At 38.0% G+C, this 21,676-nt stretch overlaps 1 protein-coding gene across 2 annotated transcripts in view; it reads left to right on the forward strand.

Moving 5' to 3' along the window:
• Positions 1-21,676, forward strand: part of LOC126101042 (anoctamin-5-like) — a 398,169-nt gene that overhangs the window by 56,852 nt on the left and 319,641 nt on the right. For both annotated transcript variants that reach the window (XM_049911706.1, XM_049911707.1), the window contains 2 exons: positions 19,531-19,686; positions 21,298-21,399. In XM_049911706.1, the coding sequence (XP_049767663.1) occupies positions 19,531-19,686; positions 21,298-21,399 (258 nt within the window). The remainder of the gene's footprint in view (positions 1-19,530; positions 19,687-21,297; positions 21,400-21,676) is intronic.

Consider the following 21,676-nt stretch of genomic DNA (forward strand, 5'->3'; position numbering starts at 1 on the left):
TCTGCACGTTCTCTCTGAAGCACTGTGTCCCTATAGCTCCTGATGCAGTTACCATGTTTGACCCACCTTTGGTGCTTCACTTCATCCATATTATTTCACATTTGGAATCTGTAATAACCTGTCTAGGTACTATCAAATTCCTTACTGCAATAAACGTGCAACCACCCGTAGTGTCTAACCTGTGCTTATAATATATATTCCAGTCTGTATTTAGGATTTCATTGCTATTCACTTCAGGTTCCAACCAACTTTTTGTTGCTGGTGCTGTCTGGGCACTATTAATTTAATAATCAGACATTATCAAGGATGCTTTTGCTGTTTAGTATTATCACATTAAGCTTTTCTATTTTTGATCTGTAAAGATGAATTTCTTTGAGAATAATATGGCTGATCTATCTCCAACATCGGCAGCTGATTCATCACTAATCCCAAGGGTGAGTTCCTGTAACTTAAAAAAAACCATGAGCATGCCCTACCTGGTTTGCTCCCTACTAGCCATTTCCTTGCTATAGCACGTACCTGTCCTTTTGAGAGGGCCACTGCAGCTCTCCACTCGATAGCTGAGGTTGATAAGAAATTTACTTCCGATACTGTCTCAGAATCATCTGAGTCTCATGTTTAGGCCTTCCTGTCTGCTCCAAACCAGTGGACCATGATCAACCCTTGGTATGATGCTACAATTAGTGAGCTTATACTTTATCCATGTGTGATGCTAGTTGACTTCATCAAATTAGCCAAATTCTGAAAGGAACTGAAAATGACCTCAGAACCCAAGTGCCAGGCATCATTCCTCCATGTCTCGGGTCAGACCTCCTGGTAACCTTACTGGATACACACTGATATTCTTTCCTGACATGCCTATTATTTTTCAAGGGACATCATTACCTGTCTAACACTGGAGCTTCCAGTGACTAGCATACCTGCCCTCTACAAACAAAGGAAAGTTCCTCTTTCTGGCCCTAGACAGGCTAATTGGGCCCAACCAATCACCATGTCATTCAAAGGTGTATGTGCCCCAGGAAATCTGGGAAAAACCTGGGAATTTTTTCATCCAGGAAAAATCTGGGATACATCTATGTCTACATATACATGGTTACTCTCCAATTCACACTTAAGTGCCTCGCAGAGGGTTCATCAAACCATTTTCATACTGCTGCTCTGCCATTCCATTCTCGAATGGCGATTGGGAAAAAAGAACACCTAAATCTTTCCGTTCAAGCTCTGATTTCAATTATTTTATTATTATGATCATTTCTTCCTATGTAGGTGGGTGTCAACAAAATATTATTGCATTTGGAAGAGAAAGTTGGTGATTGAAATTTCGTAAATAGATCTCACCGCAAAGAAAACTGCCTTTGTTTCAGTGACTGCCACCCCAACTCGAGTATCATATCAGTGACACTCTCACCCCTATTGCATGACAACACGAAAGAGCTGCCCTTCTTTGCACTTTTTTGATGTCCTCCGTCAATCCTACCTGGTAAGGATTTCATACCGCACAACAATGTTCCAGCAGAGGACAGACAAGTGAAATGTAGGCTGTCTCTTTAGTGGGTTTGTCGCATCTTCTAAGTGCTCTACCAACAAAGCACAGTCTTTTTTTCGCCTTCCCCACAATATTATCTATGTGGTCTTTCCAATTTAAGTTGCTTGTAATTGTAATTCCTAGGTTGACAGCCCTTAGATTTGTGCGATTCATCGTATACCCAAAATTTATCAGATTTCTTTTAGTAACCATGTGGATGACCTTGCTCTTTTCTTTGTTGAGTGCCATTTTCCATTCTTTGCACCATACAGAAATTCTCTCTAGATCTTTTGTAATTGGAATTGATCGTCTGATGATTTTACTAGATGATAAATTACAGCATCGTCTGCAAACAGTCTAAGGGGGCTGCTCAGATTATCACCTAGATCATTTATGTAAATCAGGAACAGCTGAGGGCCTATGACACTACCTTGCAGAATGCCAGATATCAACTTCTGTTCTACTCGATGATTTACTGTCCATCACTAAAAACTGTGACCTCTCTGAGAAGAAATCATAAATCCAGTCACACAACTGAGACGATACTCCATATGCATCCAATTTGACTAATACTTGCTTTTGAGGAATGGTATCAAAAGCCTTTTGGAAGTCTAGGAATATGGAATCAATCGGAGATCCCTTGTCAACAGCACTCATTACTTCATGGGAATAAAGATCTAGCTGTGTTGCGCAAGAACGATATTTTCTGAATCCGTGTTGGTTGTGTATCAATAAGTTGTTTTCTTCAAAGTGATTCATAATGTTCGAGTACAATATATGCTCCAGAATCCTACAGCAAATTGAGGTCAGTGATATGGGCCTGTAATTCAATGGGTTACTCCTATTTCCTTTTTTTAATATCGGTGTGACCTGTGCTACTTTCCAGTCTTTAGGAACAGACCTTTTGTCAAGTGAGCGGTTGTATATGATTGCTAAGAAGGGTGCTATTGTGTCTGCATACTCTGAAAGGAACCTGATTGGTATACCATCTGGACTGGAAGACTTGCCTTTCTTAACTGGTTTGAGTTGTTTTGCAACACCTAAGATATCTGCTTTTGTGTCACTCATGCTAACAGCTGTTCTGGTTCTGAATTCTGAAATATTTACTTCATCTTCTTTCGTGAAGGAATTATGGAAAACTGTATTTAGTAACTCCACTTTAGTGACATCATCATCGGTAACATTTCCATTGCTATCGCGCAGTGACAGTATTGATTGTTTTTTTTTGCCACTGGTGTACTTTACATACGACCAGAATCTCTTTGCGTTTTCTACCATATTTTGAGACAATGTTTCATTGTGAAAACTATTAAAAGCATCTCACATTGATGTCCGCACTAAATTTTGAGCTTCCGTGACACTTAACCAGTCTTGGGGATTTTGCATTCTTCTGAATCTAGCACGCTTTTTTTCATTGCTTCTGCAACAGTGTTCTGACGCATTTTGTGTACCATTGTGGATCAATCCCATCTCTTATTAACTTATGCGGTATGAATCTATCTATTGCTGTCAATACTGTATCTTTGAATTTAAGCCATATCTGGTCTACACTTACATAATTAGCTCGGAAGGAACAGATATTTTACATTTATTTTTAGTGGTTTTGGTTCATATGGTTTTAAGCCTCTCTAAAATGACCTTGTGCTCACTAATCCTTGTATCCATCATGACGCTCTCTATTAGATCAAGATTATTTGTGGCTAAGAAAAAAAATGGCTCTGAGCACTATGGGACTTAACTTCTGAGGTCACCAGTCCCCTAGAACTTAGAACTACTTAAACCTAACTAACCTAAGGACATCACACACATCCATGCCCGAGGCAGGATTCGAACCAGCGACCGTAGCGGTCGTGCAGTTCCAGACTGTAGTGCCTAGAACTGCTTGGCCACGCCGGCTGGCTGTGGCTAGGAGGTCAAGTGTGTTATCGCAACCATTTACAATTTGTGTGGGCCCATGAACTAAGTGTTCAAAGTAATTCTCAGAGAAAGCATTTAGTACAATTCCGGAAGATGTTTTCTGTCTTCCTCCAGCTTTGAACATGTATTTTCGCCAACAAATCGAGGGTAGATTGAAGTCTCCACCAATTATAACTGTATGAGTGGGGTACTTATTTGTAATGAGATTCATGTTTTCTTTGAACTGTTCAGCTATTATATCATTTGAGTCACGGGGTCGGTAGAAGGAGCCAATTATTATTTTGGTATGGCTGTTGAGTATAACCTCTACCCATAATAATTCAAAGGAACTATCTATTTCAACTTCACTACAAGATGAACTACTACCAAGAGACACAAACACACCACAACCTACTCTATTTAATGTATCCTTTCTGAACACAGTTTGCACCTCTGTAAAAATTTTGGGAGAATTTATCTCTGGTTTTAGCCAGTTTTCTGTTCCTATAATGATCTCAGCTTCAGTGCTTTCTATCAGTGCTTGAAGCTCTGGTACTTTTCCAAAACAACTATGACAATTTACAACTGTAATAACAACTGATGCTTGGTTGATTCTTGTCGTTTCTTTGCACTGTACTCTTTGAGACTGTAGAGCTTTCTGATCTTTCTAACCTAAAAAACCACCCAGTCCACACCATATAGCCCCTGCTACCCATGTAGCCACCTCCTGTGTGTAGTGGACTCCTGACCTATTTAGCAGAACCTGAATCCACACCACCCTATGGCGCAAGTTGAGGAATCTGCAGCCTACACTATCGCAGAACCGTCTGAGCCTCTGATTCACACCCTCCACTCGGCTCTGTACCAAAGGTCTGCAATCGGTCCTATCGACAATGCTGCAGAGGGTGAGCTCTGCCTCCATCTCGCTAGCAGGACTGGCAATCTTCACCAACTCAGATAGCCAGCGGAAACCAGAGAGAATCTCTTCTGATCCATAGCGACACACCTGCAGTTGGCTGCAACCTGTACCCTTCATGGCATCCGGAAGGACCCTTTCCACATCTTGGATGACTCCCCCCGATATGCACATGGAGTGCACATTGGCTTTCTTCCTGTCCTTAGCTGCCATATCTCTAAGGCGCTCCATTACCTGCCTAACATTGGAGCTCCCAATGACAAGCAATCCCACCCTCTGCACTTGTCTGGACCTCTCAGGAAGACCGGCCACTGACGCAACAGGCGGGGCCACTCTTGCTGGCTCAGAAGTACAGCAGTAGGCAGTACCTCATACCTGTTACGGAGGTGTAAGGGTACAGCCTTGCAGCCAGCACCAACTTTCACCTTCCACTCAGGGATTCGCGACGCTGGCGCGATTCGCCAGTCACTGTCAGGGATGTCTGAATCTGAGGGCGCAGTGGCATCAGAGATCCCAGGTGATGCTACAGGTTCCAGAGGCACCAAAGCGCTTGCCTCAGGTGTTCCGATGTCACTGTGGTCCAGGGCAACAGCCTGGAGCCTGTCGACCACGGACAACACAGCTTCCAGCTGTTTCTGGACGGTGGCCAGTTCCCCCTGAATCTGTACACAACAGGTGCAGTCCCTATCCATCCCTAACAATTTTTTCCCTCTCTTTTATCTCACAAGCCATTCAAAACAAACAGATGACTGATGACTACATGAATTTACACTATATGGGTACTAAAACACAATGCTACAACTCTCAAATACTATAATATGCCCAAAATTTATGAATTAAACTATGCAAGTACATGCAAGTACCCAAAAGCACGTAAAGAAATTAAGAATTAAGCCATAATACAAATAAGTGAGCTAAGAGCACGACTTCCTGCTGGCTGCTGCTTATACAATGGCGGCAGGGACTTCACTGGCTGTGAACAACCGACACTGGCCATTCAAAACAAAAACAATTTGACTAATACTTGCTTTTGAGGAACTGTATCAAAAGCCTTTTGGAAATCTAGGAATATGGAATCAATCTGAGATCCCTTGTCAACAGCACTCATTACTTCATGGGAATAAAGATCTAGCTGTGTTGTGCAAGAACGATATTTTCTGGATCCGTGTTGGTTGCTAATTTACACTATACAGGTACTAAAACATGACGCTACAATTCTCAAATACTGTAATATGCCCAAAATTTGTGAATTAAACTAAAAGCATGCAAAGAAATAAAGAATTAAACTACAAAACAAAAGAGTGAGCTAAGAGTGTGACTTGTTGCTGGCTGCTGCTTATCCAGTGGCAGCAGGGAGCTCACCTGGGAATTTTTAGGATTCCAGGAATTTTTCATTATTTTATATTCCAGTTAAATTTATGTAATTTTGACTGGTAAGAAATGATCAACAAAGCCTGATACTGCACATTAATACTGCAACAATAAAACATAAACAAGAGAATAACACCAAAATAAAACTTAAGTTGGGGGGAAAAAAAAGAAAGAAAGAAAGAAGAAGAAGAAGAAAGAAAGAAAAGAGAGAGAGATATGCACCATTTACAACAAAAAAACACAGTGCACACACAAGCTTCTGCTGGCAGCAAAATGTGTCAAAAACTGTGGGATGAAGACTATGCAATACTTTGCAACAACAAACTGCTTTTGATGATCATGATGTCACAACTTTTTACATTTATTACAGGTCTTGGGAAAACATTGCAAATGATGGTTTGAGAAGATTTACTTTTGCAGTAAATTTTCTTTTATGTGAGATATGTTTTGTGAGAATGTATGATGAATTTCATAAATCACAGATTGTTTGGCTTGCATCCAAAACTTAAAACTTTGAAGACCAACCACTTAGAAAAATTTCATCACATAAGACTAGCCATTTATGTCATAATTTAAAATTTTACTGGCATTTTTGTGTTTGGTATATCTTAAATCATAACACATGCTAAAAAACCACTCTTCAAGGTTAGTTACTCAAATGTATTATAGCTCTTTTGTAAATTAAAAATCATGTAATAACAATGGCAAAAAGTACAATTGTCCTTAAAAAAAGTGCAAGGTGAGTTATTGAGCAATTTCACATGTAATTGGCTATTCTATGGAAAAGTAGAAGTGCTCGATGGAACATGTATTTAGCCAGGCAACGCACGAAATGTTTGGTGCACAACAACAATATTTACAATCATGCTTGTCAAAAATATTCAGCTGCTGAAATTTAAGCTGTGCTCTTAGGATCCTGCTTGATCTCAGGTGCGGAAGAAACAGTAAAATACTTTTGATGACCAGTGTTATAAGTGAAGGTTTAGCTTTTCTTGATGAAAAATATCAACTACTAGTTATATTTCACAAAGCCAGAATACATATTATCATACTATATTTTCCCAAACTCGACGTTTACTGCCAGGGCAATTGGAGCATTACTATGGTCCTTGTTTCACATCGTACTTCTTGACAAAGGCCTTGTTGGCCGAATGCTCTTTTTGTGACAATCTATTTGCTGTGCATATCTGCAATTCACATCTCCACTATATGGTGAGTAACAATTATCCTTCATTAGTATTGTTACATTCCATCGTGGATACTCCATTGTTAGAGGAAAAGAGTAGGCATATCTGTAGAAGGAATGGTTGATACATTAGTTAGGTGAATCCGTGGGAGGAATAACCCGCACCATAATGTAAGCTAGGTAGGATGGGTCACAATTTCTATAAGAGCTAATCCTGTTGACATATGGTGTAATTCATTAAGGATTACTTGAAATTCTGGCACAAGTTGTGCCCAGGTAGTGTGCCTCATAGAGCAGTACGTTTTACACACTTTACTTCCTATCAAACTTAAATTGTATTAGTTATTGATCTCATCCTTCAACTCTTGAGCCAACTTGTTCAAAATATTTGCAACATTAGTTAATTTAGCTTCTTTTTCCTGTTTAACATTTTCTGTTATGACTAATTTTAGTTCATTTTTGTATTTTCTACCTTGACAGAGAGTTCATTATGTTTAAACTCAACTTTGTCAGATAGGTCCTTAATATTAGAAACTACTTTCTCAGATAATTGCTTGATATTTGTTGCAATAATTCTTTAACCCATTCTGGAGTCTCTGCAGCCATTCTTCGAATAAATACTGGCATACAACGCAAGTATCCTCTATTATGTACTCTCTATTACTGCAGCATTTTCTTAACCCTCGAGCAGGCGTGACTGTGTATAAAGTGTGCCAACCAGAAATAAAATGATTTTGTGGAGTTCCCTTTTTGTTTCACAACTGCAAACCTATACCAATTCCTTCAGTCTTGCTTCAGGTAACACAGCGATAAATGGTGTTGTTGTAAGCACAAGTGAGCAGCAGTAATATAAAATACAAAGCTAGGCGAGAAAAAATTTACGATCAGTTCAAAAAAATGACCCCAGTTATGAAATAGCAACATAATCCCACATTGAGGCATTGGTCTATGAGATAATCAGTAATCAAATAAGCAGCTGACCATGATCTTATGCAACTGCACTGCTCAATGCTTAGAATGTGTCATTACGTCTCTTTAACACCTGTCCTTAGCAACAGAGAGTTATAGTGAAAATTTATTTCATTATTGAAACTTCCTTGCAGATTAAAACTGTGTGCCGGACCGAGACTCGAACTCGGGACCTTTGTGTTTCGTGGGCAAGTGCTCTACCAACTGAGCTACCCAAGCACGAATCACGCCCCGTCCTCACAGCTTTACTTCTGCCAGTATCTCGTCTCCTACCTTCCAAACTTTACAGAAGCTCTCCTGCAAACCTTGCAGAACTAGCACTCCTGAAAGAAAGGATATTGTGGAGACATGACTTAGCCACAGCCTAGGGGATGTTTCCAGAATGACATTTTCACTCTGCAGCGGAGTGTGTGCTGATATGAAACTTCCTGGCAGATTAAAACTGTGTGCTGGACTGAGACTTGAACTCGCAGGAGAGATTCTGTAAAGTTTGGAAGGTAGGAGACGAGGTACTGGCAGAAGTAAAGCTGTGAGGATGGGTGTGAGTCATACTTTGGTAGCTCAGTTGGTAGAGCACTTGTCTGTGAAAGGCCAGTGTCCCGAGTTCGAGTCTTGGTCCGGAACACAGTTTTAATCTGCCAGGTAGTTTCATATCAGCGCACACTCCGCTGCAGAGTGAAAATCTCATTCTGGAAACATCCCCTAGGCTGTGGCTAAGCCATGTCTCCACAATATCCATTCTTTCAGGAGTGCTAGTTCTGCAAGGTTTGCAGGAGAGCTTCTGTAAAGTTTGGAAGGTAGGAGACGAGGTACTGGCAGAAGTAAAGCTGTGAGGACGGGGCGTGAGTCGTGCTTGGGTAGCTCAGTTGGTAGAGCACTTACCCGCGAAACGCAAAGGTCCCAAGTTCAACTCTCGATCCGGCACACAGTTTTAATATGCCAGGATGTTTCATATCAGCGCACACTCCGCTGCAGAGTGAAAATCTCATTCTGGAAACATCCCCTAGGCTGTGGCTAAGCCATGTCTCCGCAGTATCCTTTCTTTCAGGAGTGCTAGTTCTGCAAGGTTCGCAGGAGACCTTCTGTAATGTTTGGAAGGTAGGAGACAAGGTACTGGCAGAAGTAAAGCTGTGACGACAGGGTGTGAGTCATGCTTGGGTAGCTCAGTTGGTAGAGCACTTGCCCGCGAAAGGCAAAGGTCCCGAGTTTGAGTCTTGGTCCGACACACAGTTTTAATCTGCCAGGAAGTTTCATATCAGCGCACACTCCGCTGCAGAGTGAAAATCTCATTCTGGGTATTTCATTATTGTTTAATAAAACTGTAGTTTCGCTCATATTATGTTAGTTTATTTTCTCCTTGTTTAAATAAACAAAGATTAAACTGTGATAAATGACTTACCTTGGTAACATTAGGAAACCTATTCTTTTCATGTGTAGAATGTACACTGCGCGCCTGCTCGTATTATGTAAAATGGTGCACCCGCTCAAGGGATAAATGAGATAACGCTGAAACACTGTGTTACTGTGTAGACGAAAACAAAATTTTTAACATGGGTTAGCTTATCCTTTACTTTATTACAATTACTAGATTTTCACCTTACAAAAGATTACTGGGTATCAGACCTTCTTGTTCTCTTGTTAACTCTCAAGAAGTATTCGGCTATGCATGTTAGCACACTGTCAGTTTGTCTTGCCTTCCATCTCCTACTTGGACTCTTCTCCCCTACAACGTGTGGCCTGACTAACATGTGTCACTTCCTTGAAATTTTAATTTATAGATAGTTATATTGACTAAGCTCATGGCTATCTTTGTAAATGTAGCAATGCAATTATTATAGAATAAACACTAGACGCTTTGTGTCCTGGAGTTAAAGTAACCACACTGTTAAAATAACTGTTCTTATGTCTCCCTTCTATATTTCAATCTGTGTTAAACTCATGAGGGTGGATCCCTATGGAGTTTGTTATGTGAGCTGTTTGTATGTGCTTTATTGTATCAGTTGGATTATTTTGAGAAAATACATTGCTAATCATAATGGATCACAAACAGCATTAGGAGTGCGAAGAAATAATGGAGTTGGGGGCATTATTAAAAGATAATAGAATAGTCAAAGAAGATAGGAACTGTTCCTGAGAAACTAAGATAGAAATACGGAAACAATTTAACTTGGATGGCAGTTAATCCACCGAATTTGCAAAGGACACAAGCTCTTCGAGGGCCTTAAATCTTGTAATCATACCTATGTTGTATAATCCTTCATCTTGTCCTGTATCAGGGTCTATTAGATATACTGCTTGTGGATGCAGTATATTCTGAACTTTAAAAGGGCCACCATAATGCTGAATAAATTTGCTTGTTTCCTTCTTAAAGTTGAGCTGTGATGTAAATGCTGTACTGATACCAAATCATCTGTTTGAAAGTTTGATATAATAACCTTGTCATTAAAAGTTCTGACTCTTGTGTGTGTGTGTAAAATCAATTTCTCTTGTACCTTCTCTTGCAACTTTTCCAAGTCCATTGCTGGTGGATTAGGCCATGTAATTCCAACAAGGGCACTCCTAAAAAGTTTTATTCATAATTTCTGCAGGAGCTATTTTTTACATATGCAGTAATTCATTAAGATTACTTAAAATTCTGGCTCTATTTGTGCCCAGGTAATGTTCCTCATAGAACAGTACGTTTTATGCAGTCATCCTAATTCCTTCATAACACATTCACAAGGATTAGTTTGTGGACTATACTCTCCTGTAGTTACGTGTCTTACCCCTTCTCAAACCAAGAATTCCTTAAAATTATGGCTAATAAATTATAGGCCATTATCATTTAATAGACATCGTAGTTAACCCATATCTTGAATATACTCCTCCAAACTATGCATTACTGTATTGGTATTTGCTTGTTTAGTGGTATAAAGTTTAACATAATTTGACTAACATCCAACAACTTCCTTAGAGATAATGTTAGTATTATGCAATTCTACTTTCTCTTTTCTGGTAGAATTTTCAAATTCATGGAAATGGTACTCCAAATTAGATATTGTTTCAGGTGTGTTACCCTTTTCTCCAAATTCCTGGCAATGTTCTAAAACACTTTCGTGCTCATTTGCCTCTGAGTTTTGCTTTTTTGCCTCTTCGCAAATTAAACTGTATTTGATATTAATCTCATCCTTCAACTCCTGAGGCAACTTGGTCAAAGTATTTGCAATGTTAGTTAATTTAGCTTCTGTTTTACTGTTTGACATGTTCTTATCTCTAATTTTTGTTCTTCTTTTGTATTTTCTACCTTGACAAAAAATTCACTACTTTTGGATTCAGCTTTGTCTGATAGTTCCTTAACATTAGAATCTACTTATGAGATAATTCCTTAATATTAGAATCTACTTTGTCAGATAATTCCTTAAAATTATAATTCATTTCATCAGACATTTGTTGCAAAAATCCTTTTAACCCTTTCTGGAACCTCTGCGGCCATTCTTCTAGAAATGACTGGCATACAACACAAATATTCTCTATTATATACCCTCTATTAATGCATTGTTTTTTTAAACATGATAACACTGAAACACTATGTCATTGTGTAGAAGAAAAAAAAAGTTTTCAACATTGTATTGTATTGTATTGTATTGTATTTATTGGTCCAGTAAATCTTACATGTACAGTACAGCACATCAGATATTGAACAGGTCAAAGTATATCTTACAATTAAAACACTTTAGAAACTAGAAAATTAAGTTCACAAAATTTTACAGCACTTCATATACTGGGCAAGACAATGTGTAAGTTATAATTAAACCACATTAGAAACTTGAAGTTTACAACTGAATACATGTATAAGCCAATATTAACGATTACAGTATTTGCATGATCCTCACTTAAGCTCTAAGGATTTTTGAGGAACTCTTCTACACTATGAATTGACATGTACACTAGAGAACTACATTCACAGAATTTTACTTCATATACTGGGCAAGTCGGTATACAACTTATACTTGAACCCCATTAGAAACTTAAGAATTGCATCTGAATGTATTTATAGGCCAGTATTAATGGTTACAGTATTTGCATAATCATCACTTAGATGCTCGAGGATTTTGGAGGAACTCTTCCACGCTATAAAAGCAATGTGTCAACAGATATTCTTTTAATGTTGCTTTAAAATTTTTTACATCAGTCTTTACTTTAATTTCTCTTGGCAATTTAGTGTAGATAATTTTTCCATGGTGTAATGTTCCTTTTTGGCACAAACTGGTTTTTGTATGGAGTACATGAAAGTCAGTTTTCTGTCTTGTATTATGATGATGAACATTTTCATTTTTGGGGAGGATACTAGGATTTGTTATTGTATATTTCTTTATAAACATTGCACTTTCAAATAGGAAAATACATGGAAGGGGAAGAATCCCCATCCTTTTAAATAATGGTCTACATGGTTTGTTCCTTTTTATTCCAGCCATGATTCTCACTATTCTTTTTTGCATCCTGAAGAGTTTTAGGCAGGATGGCGAGTTACCCCAGAAAGTGATCCCATATTTTAGGACAGAATGTATATTAGAATAGTAAACTGTCATTAGACAGTCCTTATGACAGCAGTTTTCTAGCACTCTCATTAAATAACACATGGTACTTAGCTTCTTTAATATGTTGTCAATGAGAGTTTCCCATCTAAGATTATCCTGTAGTGAGACCCCCAGAAATTTTGTATTAGGCGCACTTGCAATATCTGTGTCTGACATATGAATTCTTATATCCTCTTCAGTGTTTCTCTTAACATTATGAAAATTTAATGCTACTGTTTTACTTTTATTTATTATTAGTTTGTTTTGGTTGAACCAGTTTACAACATTTGTTAGTGCCTCAGACAGTCCTGTCTGTAGTATCTCTGCAGTCTTCCCACTGACTAATATGCTTGTGTCATCTGCAAACTGGACAGTGCTATGGTACTGGTTGGTTGATGTTAGGTCATTTATATATATAAAAAATAGGATGGGGCCCAGTACCGAGCCCCGCGGTACTCCATATTTTTACTGCTTTATAATCAGAATAGTGTCTTGTTGATTTATTTTCTTTGTGAAAATGTATTTCTACTACTTGCTTGCGGTCAGTAAGATATGATCTAAGCCAGTTGTTAGGCATACCTCTGATACCAATTCTTTCAAGCTTCTGCAGCAATAGGGTGTGGTCTATGATGTCGAAAGCCATAGACAGATCAAGGCATATGCCATGGTACTTTTTGTCCCTTTACATGTGTCCTCATAGTTGTCTATATCATTCCATGTTTCTTTTTCTAGTAAGTGCCTGAAGTGTTCTAGGTTGTGCTTGCTAAAATTTCTACCTTTTCTTGTCATTTGTTGTTCAGTATTTCCTGCAGTCTCTACTGGGAATTCAATAAACTGTGCATAATGATCACTGAAACCTGTATTCATATTTCCAGATTTGTATAAATATGTATCTGTATTTATTAGTATCTGATCTGTAGCACTGCTTGACGATTTGGTGACTCTGGTGGGGGATTTGATAGTTGTATGTATATTGTAGGTTTTTAATAAGGCCTGAAGGTTTAATCTGTCTTTTGAGTTCTTGTTGAAATCTATATGAAAGTCACCACATATGATGGTTGTTTTACTAACTGTTTTTATACTGTGAAGTACCTTTTCAAGATTTTCAATGAAAGTAGTTATGTTTCCATCTGGGCTTCTATATATGCAAATAACAATTATATTTAAATTTGTCAGTTGTGTAGCAGAAATTTCGAAGTTTTGCTCTTCCCCTAGCTGGTTAGTGAACTTTAAATTATCGTGTTTGACATCCTCTCTAACATATATGCATTAGTAGATGAGATTTGTCATTTGGGCAGCAAAATAACTGATGATAGTTGAAGTAGAGAGGACTTAAAATGTAGACTGGCAATGGCAAGAAAGTCATTTCTGAAGAAGAGAAATTTGTTAACATCGAGTATAGATTTAAGTGTCAGGAAGTCTTTTCTGAAAGTATTTGTATAGAGTGCAGCCATGTGTGGAAGTAAAACATGGGTGACAAACAGTTTAGACAAGAAGAAAATAGAAGCTTTTGAAATGTGGTGCTGCAGAAGAATGCTGGAAATTAGATGGATAGATCACATAACTAATGAGAAGGTACTGAATAGAACTGGGGAGAAAAGAAATTTGTGGCACAACCTGACTGGAAGAAAGGATTGGTTGGTAGGACTCATTCTGAGACATCAAGGGATCACCAAGTAGACTGGAGGGAAGCTTGGGGGACGGGGCTAAAAGTCATAGAGGGAGGCCAAGAGATGAATACAGTAATCAAATATAGAAGGATGTAGGTTTTGGTGGTTACTCAGAGAATGAAGAGGCTTGCACAACCTATCATATCATGGAGAGCTGCATCAAACCAGTTTTTGGACTGAAGACCACAACAAAAACAAGAACATCCTTAGAAGTATGGGCTGGGTGATGATGGGTCAGTGAGTGAATCAGTTGGTTGGGACATTGACTTTTGTATACAGAGGCAATATGTAAATCAGTTGGTTCCCCACTGAAATTACTGGAACTTGGTCACCAGTGCAGTTGGTAGGCTTCTTTTAATTTGCACTTTTATGGCAGCAAAAGAAATGTGTGTATCTGTACCATGGGCACCTTTTAATACTTGTTAGATTAATCTGTCATGGGTGACTGGAATTCGAGTGTAGGAAAAGGGAGAGAAGGAAACGTAGTAGGTGAATATGGATTGGGGCTAAGAAATGAAAGAGGAAGCCGCCTGATAGAATTTTGCACAGAGCACAACTTAATCATAGCTAACACTTGGTTTAGGAATCATGATAGAAGGTTGTATACATGGAAGAACCCTGGAGATACTAAAAGGTATCAGATAGATTATATAATGGTAAGACAGAGATTTAGGAACCAGGTTTTAAATTGTAAGACATTTCCAGGGGCAGATGTGGACTCTGACCACAATCTATTGGTTATGACCTGTAGAGTAAAATTGAAGAAACTGCAAAAAGGTGGGAATTTAAGGAGATGGGACCTGGATAAACTGAAAGAACCAGAGGTTGTACAGAGTTTCAGGGAGAGCATAAGGGAACAATTGAAAGGAATGGGGGAAAGAAATACAGTAGAAGAAGAATGGGTAGCTCTGAGAGATGAAGTAGTGAAGGCAGCAGAGGATCAAGTAGGTAAAAAGAAGAGGGTTAGTAGAAATCCTTGGGTAACAGAAGAAATATTGAATTTAATTGATGAAAGGAGAAAATATAAAAATGCAGTAAATGAAGCAGGCAAAAAGGAATACAAACGTCTCAAAAATGAGATCGACAGGAAGTGCAAAATGGCTAAGCAGGGATGGCTAGAGGACAAATGTAAGGATGTAGAGGCTTATCTCACTAGGGGTAAGATAGATACTGCCTACAGGAAAATTAAAGAGACCTTTGGAGATAAGAGAACCACATGTATGAACATCAAGAGCTCAGATGGAAACCCAGTTCTAAGCAAAGAAGGGAAAGCAGAAAGGTGGAAGGAGTATATAGAGGGTCTATACAAGAGCGACGCACTTGAGGACAATATTATGGAAATGGAAGAGGATGTAGATGAAGATGAAATGGGAGATACGATACTGCGTGAAGAGTTTGACAGAGCACTGAAAGACCTGAGTCGAAACAAGGCCCCCGGAGTAGACAACATTCCATTGGAACTACTGACGGCCTTGGGAGAGCCAGTCCTGACAAAACTCTACCGCCTGGTGAGCAAGATGTATGAAACAGGCGAAATACCCTCAGACTTCAAGAAGAATATAATAATTCCAATCCCAAAGAAAGCAGGTGTTGACAGATGTGAAAATTACCGAACAATCAGTTTAATAAGCCACAGCTGCAAAGTACTGACACGAATTCTTTACAGACGAATGGAAAAACTAGTAGAAGCCGACCTCGGGGAAGATCAGTTTGGATTCCATAGAAATACTGGAACACGTGAGGCAATACTGACCTTACGACTTATCTTAGAAGAAAGGTTAAGGAAAGGCAAACCTACGTTTCTAGCATTTGTAGACTTAGAGAAAGCTTTTGATAATGTTGACTGGAATACTCTCTTTCAAATTCTAAAGGTGGCAGGGGTAAAATACAGGGAGCGAAAGGCTATTTACAACTTGTACAGAAACCAGATGGCAGTTATAAGAGTCGAGGGACATGAAAGGGAAGCAGTGGTTGGGAAGGGAGTAAGGCAGGGTTGTAGCCTCTCCCCGATGTTATTCAATCTGTATATTGAGCAAGCAGTAAAGGAAACAAAAGAAAAATTCGGAGTAGGTATTAAAGTCCATGGAGAAGAAATAAAAACTTTGAGGTTCGCCGATGACATTGTAATTCTGTCAGAGACAGCAAAGGACTTGGAAGAGCAGTTGAACGGAATGGACAGTGTCTTGAAAGGAGGATATAAGATGAACATCAACAAAAGCAAAACGAGGATAATGGAATGTAGTCTAATTAAGTCGGGTGATGCTGAGGGAATTAGATGAGGAAATGAGGCACTTAAAATAGTAAAGGAGTTTTGCTATTTGGGGAGCAAAATAACTGATGATGGTCGAAGTAGAGAGGATATAAAATGTAGACTGGCAATGGCAAGGAAAGCGTTTCTGAAGAAGAGAAATTTGTTAACATCGAGTATAGATTTAAGTGTCAGGAAGTCATTTCTGAAAGTATTTGTATGGAGTGTAGCCATGTATGGAAGTGAAACATGGACGGTAAATAGTTTGGACAAGAAGAGAATAGAAGCTTTCGAAATGTGGTGCTACAGAAGAATGCTGAAGATTAGATGGGTAGATCACATAACTAATGAGGAAGTATTGAATAGGATTGGTGAGAAGAGAAGTTTGTGGCACAACTTGACCAGAAGAAGGGATCGGTTGGTAGGACATGTTCTGAGGCATCAAGGGATCACCAATTTAGTTTTGGAGGGCAGCGTGGAGGGTAAAAATCGTAGGGGGAGACCAAGAGATGAATACACTAAGCAGATTCAGAAGGATGTAGGTTGCAGTAGGTACTGGGAGATGAAGAAGCTTGCACGGGATAGAGTAGCATGGAGAGCTGCATCAAACCAGTCTCAGGACTGAAGACCACAACAACAACAACAGATTAATCTTTATCTTGGTAAGGATTCAGTGAACTTGTACCACTAAAATTATGAATGGAATAATTATTAGTGTCAGTGGTGTTGAGAAACTGCTGAAATAGTTAAACTTGAACAAAACTCCAGGCACTAATGGCATCCCTGTCAGAGTCTATACTGAGTTTGTGGCTGCATTAGCTCCTCTAATAACTATAATCTATTGTAGATCATTGGAACAAAAATCTGAGGCCTAGTTCTTGGGAAAAAAGGCTTAGTTCTTGGGAGAAAAAAACATGTCACACTTGTCAACAAGAAATGTACTGGAATTGATCTACTAAACTACCACTTAATATCCTTGACATTGATTTGTTGTAGAATCTTAGAACAGACTGTGAGCTCTATTGTAATGAGGCATGCTGAACAGAATGACCTCCTCCATGCAGACCAACATGGATTTGAAAAATGTGTGGAACCCAGCTCTCACTTTTTTCACATGGCATACTCCAAGCTGTGTATCAAGGCAGTCAGGTAGATGCAGTATCTCTTGATTTCTGAAAAGCATTTGACTCATTACCACACCTATGCTTACTGCCAACAGTACAATGATATGGGGCATCAAGTGAAATTTGTGACTGGATTGAGGACTTTTTGTAGGGAGGATGCAACATATTATCCTGGATGGAGAGACACCATCTGTGTAGAAGTAACTTCAGATGTGCCCCAAGAATGTCAGATGTGCCCCAAGAATGTCAGATGTGCCCCAAGGATGTGTGTTGTTACTGTTGCTTTTCATGTTGTATGTTAATGACCTTGCAGACAATAGTAACCTCAGACTTTTTTGCAGATGATACAGTTATCTATAATGAAGTACTGTCAGAAAGGAGCTACAAAAATAATCAGTCAGATCTTGATAAGATTTCAAAGTGGTAAAAATACTTGCTTTAAATGTTAAAAAATATAAAACTTTGCACTTTACAAAATGAAAAAAACATAGTATCCTATGGTTATAATATCAATGAGTCACTGCTGAAATTGGTCAACTCATACAAATACCTAGGTGTAACACTTTGTAAAGAAATGAAACGGAATGATCACATAGGTTCAGACATGGGTAAAGTCAGTGGTAAACTTTGGTTTGTTGGCAGAATACTGGGGAAGTGCAATCAATCTACAAAGAAGATTATTGAAAAATCACTTGTGTGACCCATTCTAGAATACTGCTCAAGTGTGTGGAACACATACCAGATAGGACTAATGGGGGATATTGATCATACACAGAGGAGAGCAGAATGAATTGTCACATGTTTGTTTGACCCATGGGAGAGTGTTACAGTGATGATGAAGAAACTGAACTGGCAGACTCTTGAAGATAGATGTACAATGTGCCAAGAAAGTCTACTTACAAAGTTTCAAGAACCAGCATTAAATGATGACTCTAGGGAAATACTAAAAACTCAGACATATTGCTCACATACTGATCATGAGCATAAGATTAGCATGATTATAGTATGCACAGAGGCATTGAAACAACCATACTTCCTGCACCCCAAATGTGAATGGATTAAGAAGAAATCCTAGTAACTGGTACAACAGGACATACCCTCTTTCATATTTTTCACAGTGGTTTGCAGAGTATAGATGTAGATGTGTTGCGTAAATCTGACAGCTGAGTTTTTCTCTGAAAATATGAAGTAATACGAATAGTGAAAAACAATTATTATTTTACCCAGTTGTTTCAGCAGGGTTCTGCATGAAATTCTAAATCTACTCCACAAATAATTCATAACAGTACATTTGCATTCTGAAAACTGTACTTTGGCCTTATTAATTACCCAGAACTGTAATACACTTTCTAAAATTATGCTTGATTCACTACTTATAACAATGTATGTGTCAATGCAGATGGAATAAAGTTTCCATCTCCTAGTGATACTGATGAAAGTTCATTAACATATATGTAAAAAGATAAGTCCCCTTAGATGGAACCTCGTGGGAACCACATGTAATTAGTTTTCAATTGGATGAGGACTTACAGCTTAACAAAGACTCTTTACTATTTTAATGGTGTATTTCTTGTTAAGCTCTTTCACTGCTAGGCTGGGAAATTTTGGATTTTCACTGATTGCAAAGCTGCTGCTTCTTGTAGACAATGGACTTTTGTAGTGCTTTTTTGCATGACATTAACTACCCCTGCCACAATAAATCGCTTTCTAGCTTCTGTTTAATTCATCATCAGATTTGAATAGATTGATTAATGAAAATCACTTATTTTTCTGTGATTTAAATTTTTTGCACTTGTACTTGATTCCAAGCTATTATGGAAAGCTTACAGTGTGACACTCATGGCTAACAGTTTGAAATAACTTACTTTTACTGATTAATGTTGTTGTGGCTGTCAGAAAAGTTTGTATAAATATGTGCATCAGTGACTGGTGCAATACCTATAAAAGCTTTTTAAATAAAATTTGCTGTATATGAATATTTATAAATTTAGTTTATTTTTATAGAACATTACTTCACAAATTTTCTTTTTACTTAATGTTTTCTGAATATTTCTCTTTCTTACCAATAGGAAGAAATGGAAACAGCACCAACTTTCAATGATGGCATCCGTTTGATTGACATGGTTCTTGTGTACAAAAATGATGAGAATTCAAGAAAACCTCTCATTTATCGACAGAAATATGAAGAAAACTTAATGAAGCATGGATTACAATTAGAAGATGAGGTTTGTATTCTGTGCTAGAGTAAATTCATAATTTTCTTGTCTTTATAACAAGTGTGTCCTTGCTTATTTTATGGTATTTTAAGTAATACCTGAGTGGTAACAGAGAAATTGAGAGATCAGTGACAATCATAACTGAAAACTTTATTGCTCTACAAAAACCTAAAACAGACCACACTGTTAAAATAACTGTTCTTATGTCTCCCTTCTATATTTCAATCTGTGTTAAACTCATGAGGGTGGATCCCTATGGAGTTTGTTATGTGAGCTATTTGTATGTGCTTTATTGTATCAGTTGGATTATTTTGAGAAAATACATTGCTAATCATAATGGATCACAAACAGCATTAGGAATGCTAAGAAATAATCAATATAATGTCATTAGACAAAAAATTAGTTACTCTTAGAGAAATCCATATAAGCATCATTTAATACCATGTTCTTCTCGTCACCTGGTGAGATGTCGAGATTGTGCAGGCATTCGATATATACACCCGAACAGCGGATGCATCTCCTCATACTTATCCCTTGGCACAGGTACCAACAACCAGCAGTAGGGGGCAGACCATGTCTCAACTATTGGTGCATTCAGTCTTGCGCAGACTCATGTAACTATATGCTGAGATTGCACTTGGCAATTGATGCTTGAAGAGTCTGGGAAAGGCATGATTAGTGTTTCCTTCATCAGTGAAACTAGGCAAGATAATGCAGTGGTTAGGACTTCAATTTGGGAGGATGATGGTTCAAATCTAAATCTGGGCATCCTGATTTAGGTCTTCTGTCATTTTCCTACATCATTCCCAAAGCAAATGCTGTGATACTTCTTTTTACAGGAAATGGCTGATTTCCTTCCCTGTCTGTGAAACATTTCAAACTGGTGCTCTATCTCTAAAGGCCTTGATGTTGAGTGGAAGTTAAATTCTGATCTTTCTTCCTTTCTTTTCTCCAGTGAGAGGATCAATTAGAGTATAGTGTCCTGAAATGACCAAATAATGTTTTGATAGAATTTTAGCTTTTCTCAAAATATATCAGATGTTTTCTAAAGCTTTTTCTGAGTTCCCACATCTGAGTTCAAGAAACTAGCAACATATTCAGTTAGGGAGGCTTCCATAATATCTTTTACTGTATTTTATACAATTTGTGTTTATTCCTATTATTATTATTATTCTAAATCACTGCAGTAATTTTGAATTGAATTTATTTGTAGTTTCATTTTATTTAATTGTTCATCGGTGATAATGACCACACGGTCTTGCATGGCACCCGAAGATGAACAGTAGTGTGTTCTGACAGCTCTATCAATTTGGTTGTCTTGTATTTTATCTTCTATTTCTATTCCTATTGAGAAATTGACTCATGTGAAAAACCTGTAATTTGTTTAAGGCTTTGTCAGTTACTCCTGACTCTTTACACAATAAATGTGTTTTAATCACATAAATGTTGCTAACTGGAGTTTCTAACTCCAGTGCATGTAAAATTTATACTGTATATTCCTGTGCCCAATCATTATGTGACCAGAGCAGATGAATATTTTCTCACTTGTATGTAAATCTATAACCCTGTTCATTTATCAGAGAAAATGTTTGTTACCTTCAATTTTTATTAATATTGCAGATTGCAGAAGAAAATGGCTTGGTGTTTACCAAAGTACACACACCTGATGCAGTGCTTGAAAGATATTCTGAGTCAAGTGGGATAAAGAAGCCAGCATTACTTGTAAGTAATACCTTACATATGAGGGAAACAAATTAAAAATCTTTTCATGATGATGAAAAACTTCACTTTGTTCCCCAAGTGTGCAAGCATCTGTGTATTTTTCAAATGGAGGTTATTCATTATTCTTCAAGACTAATGTTGAAGAATAAATGTTGAGCTATATAGATCAATGTTTAAGAATAAATATCCTGACATATAGGTGTAAAATCACATCATGCTTTAAGATTAATTCATTTATTTATTAATTCATTATGTTTCACAGATTACATTAAGAAGG

Source organism: Schistocerca cancellata, chromosome 9, assembly GCF_023864275.1.
Source record: "Schistocerca cancellata isolate TAMUIC-IGC-003103 chromosome 9, iqSchCanc2.1, whole genome shotgun sequence".
Lineage (NCBI taxonomy): Eukaryota > Metazoa > Arthropoda > Insecta > Orthoptera > Acrididae > Schistocerca > Schistocerca cancellata.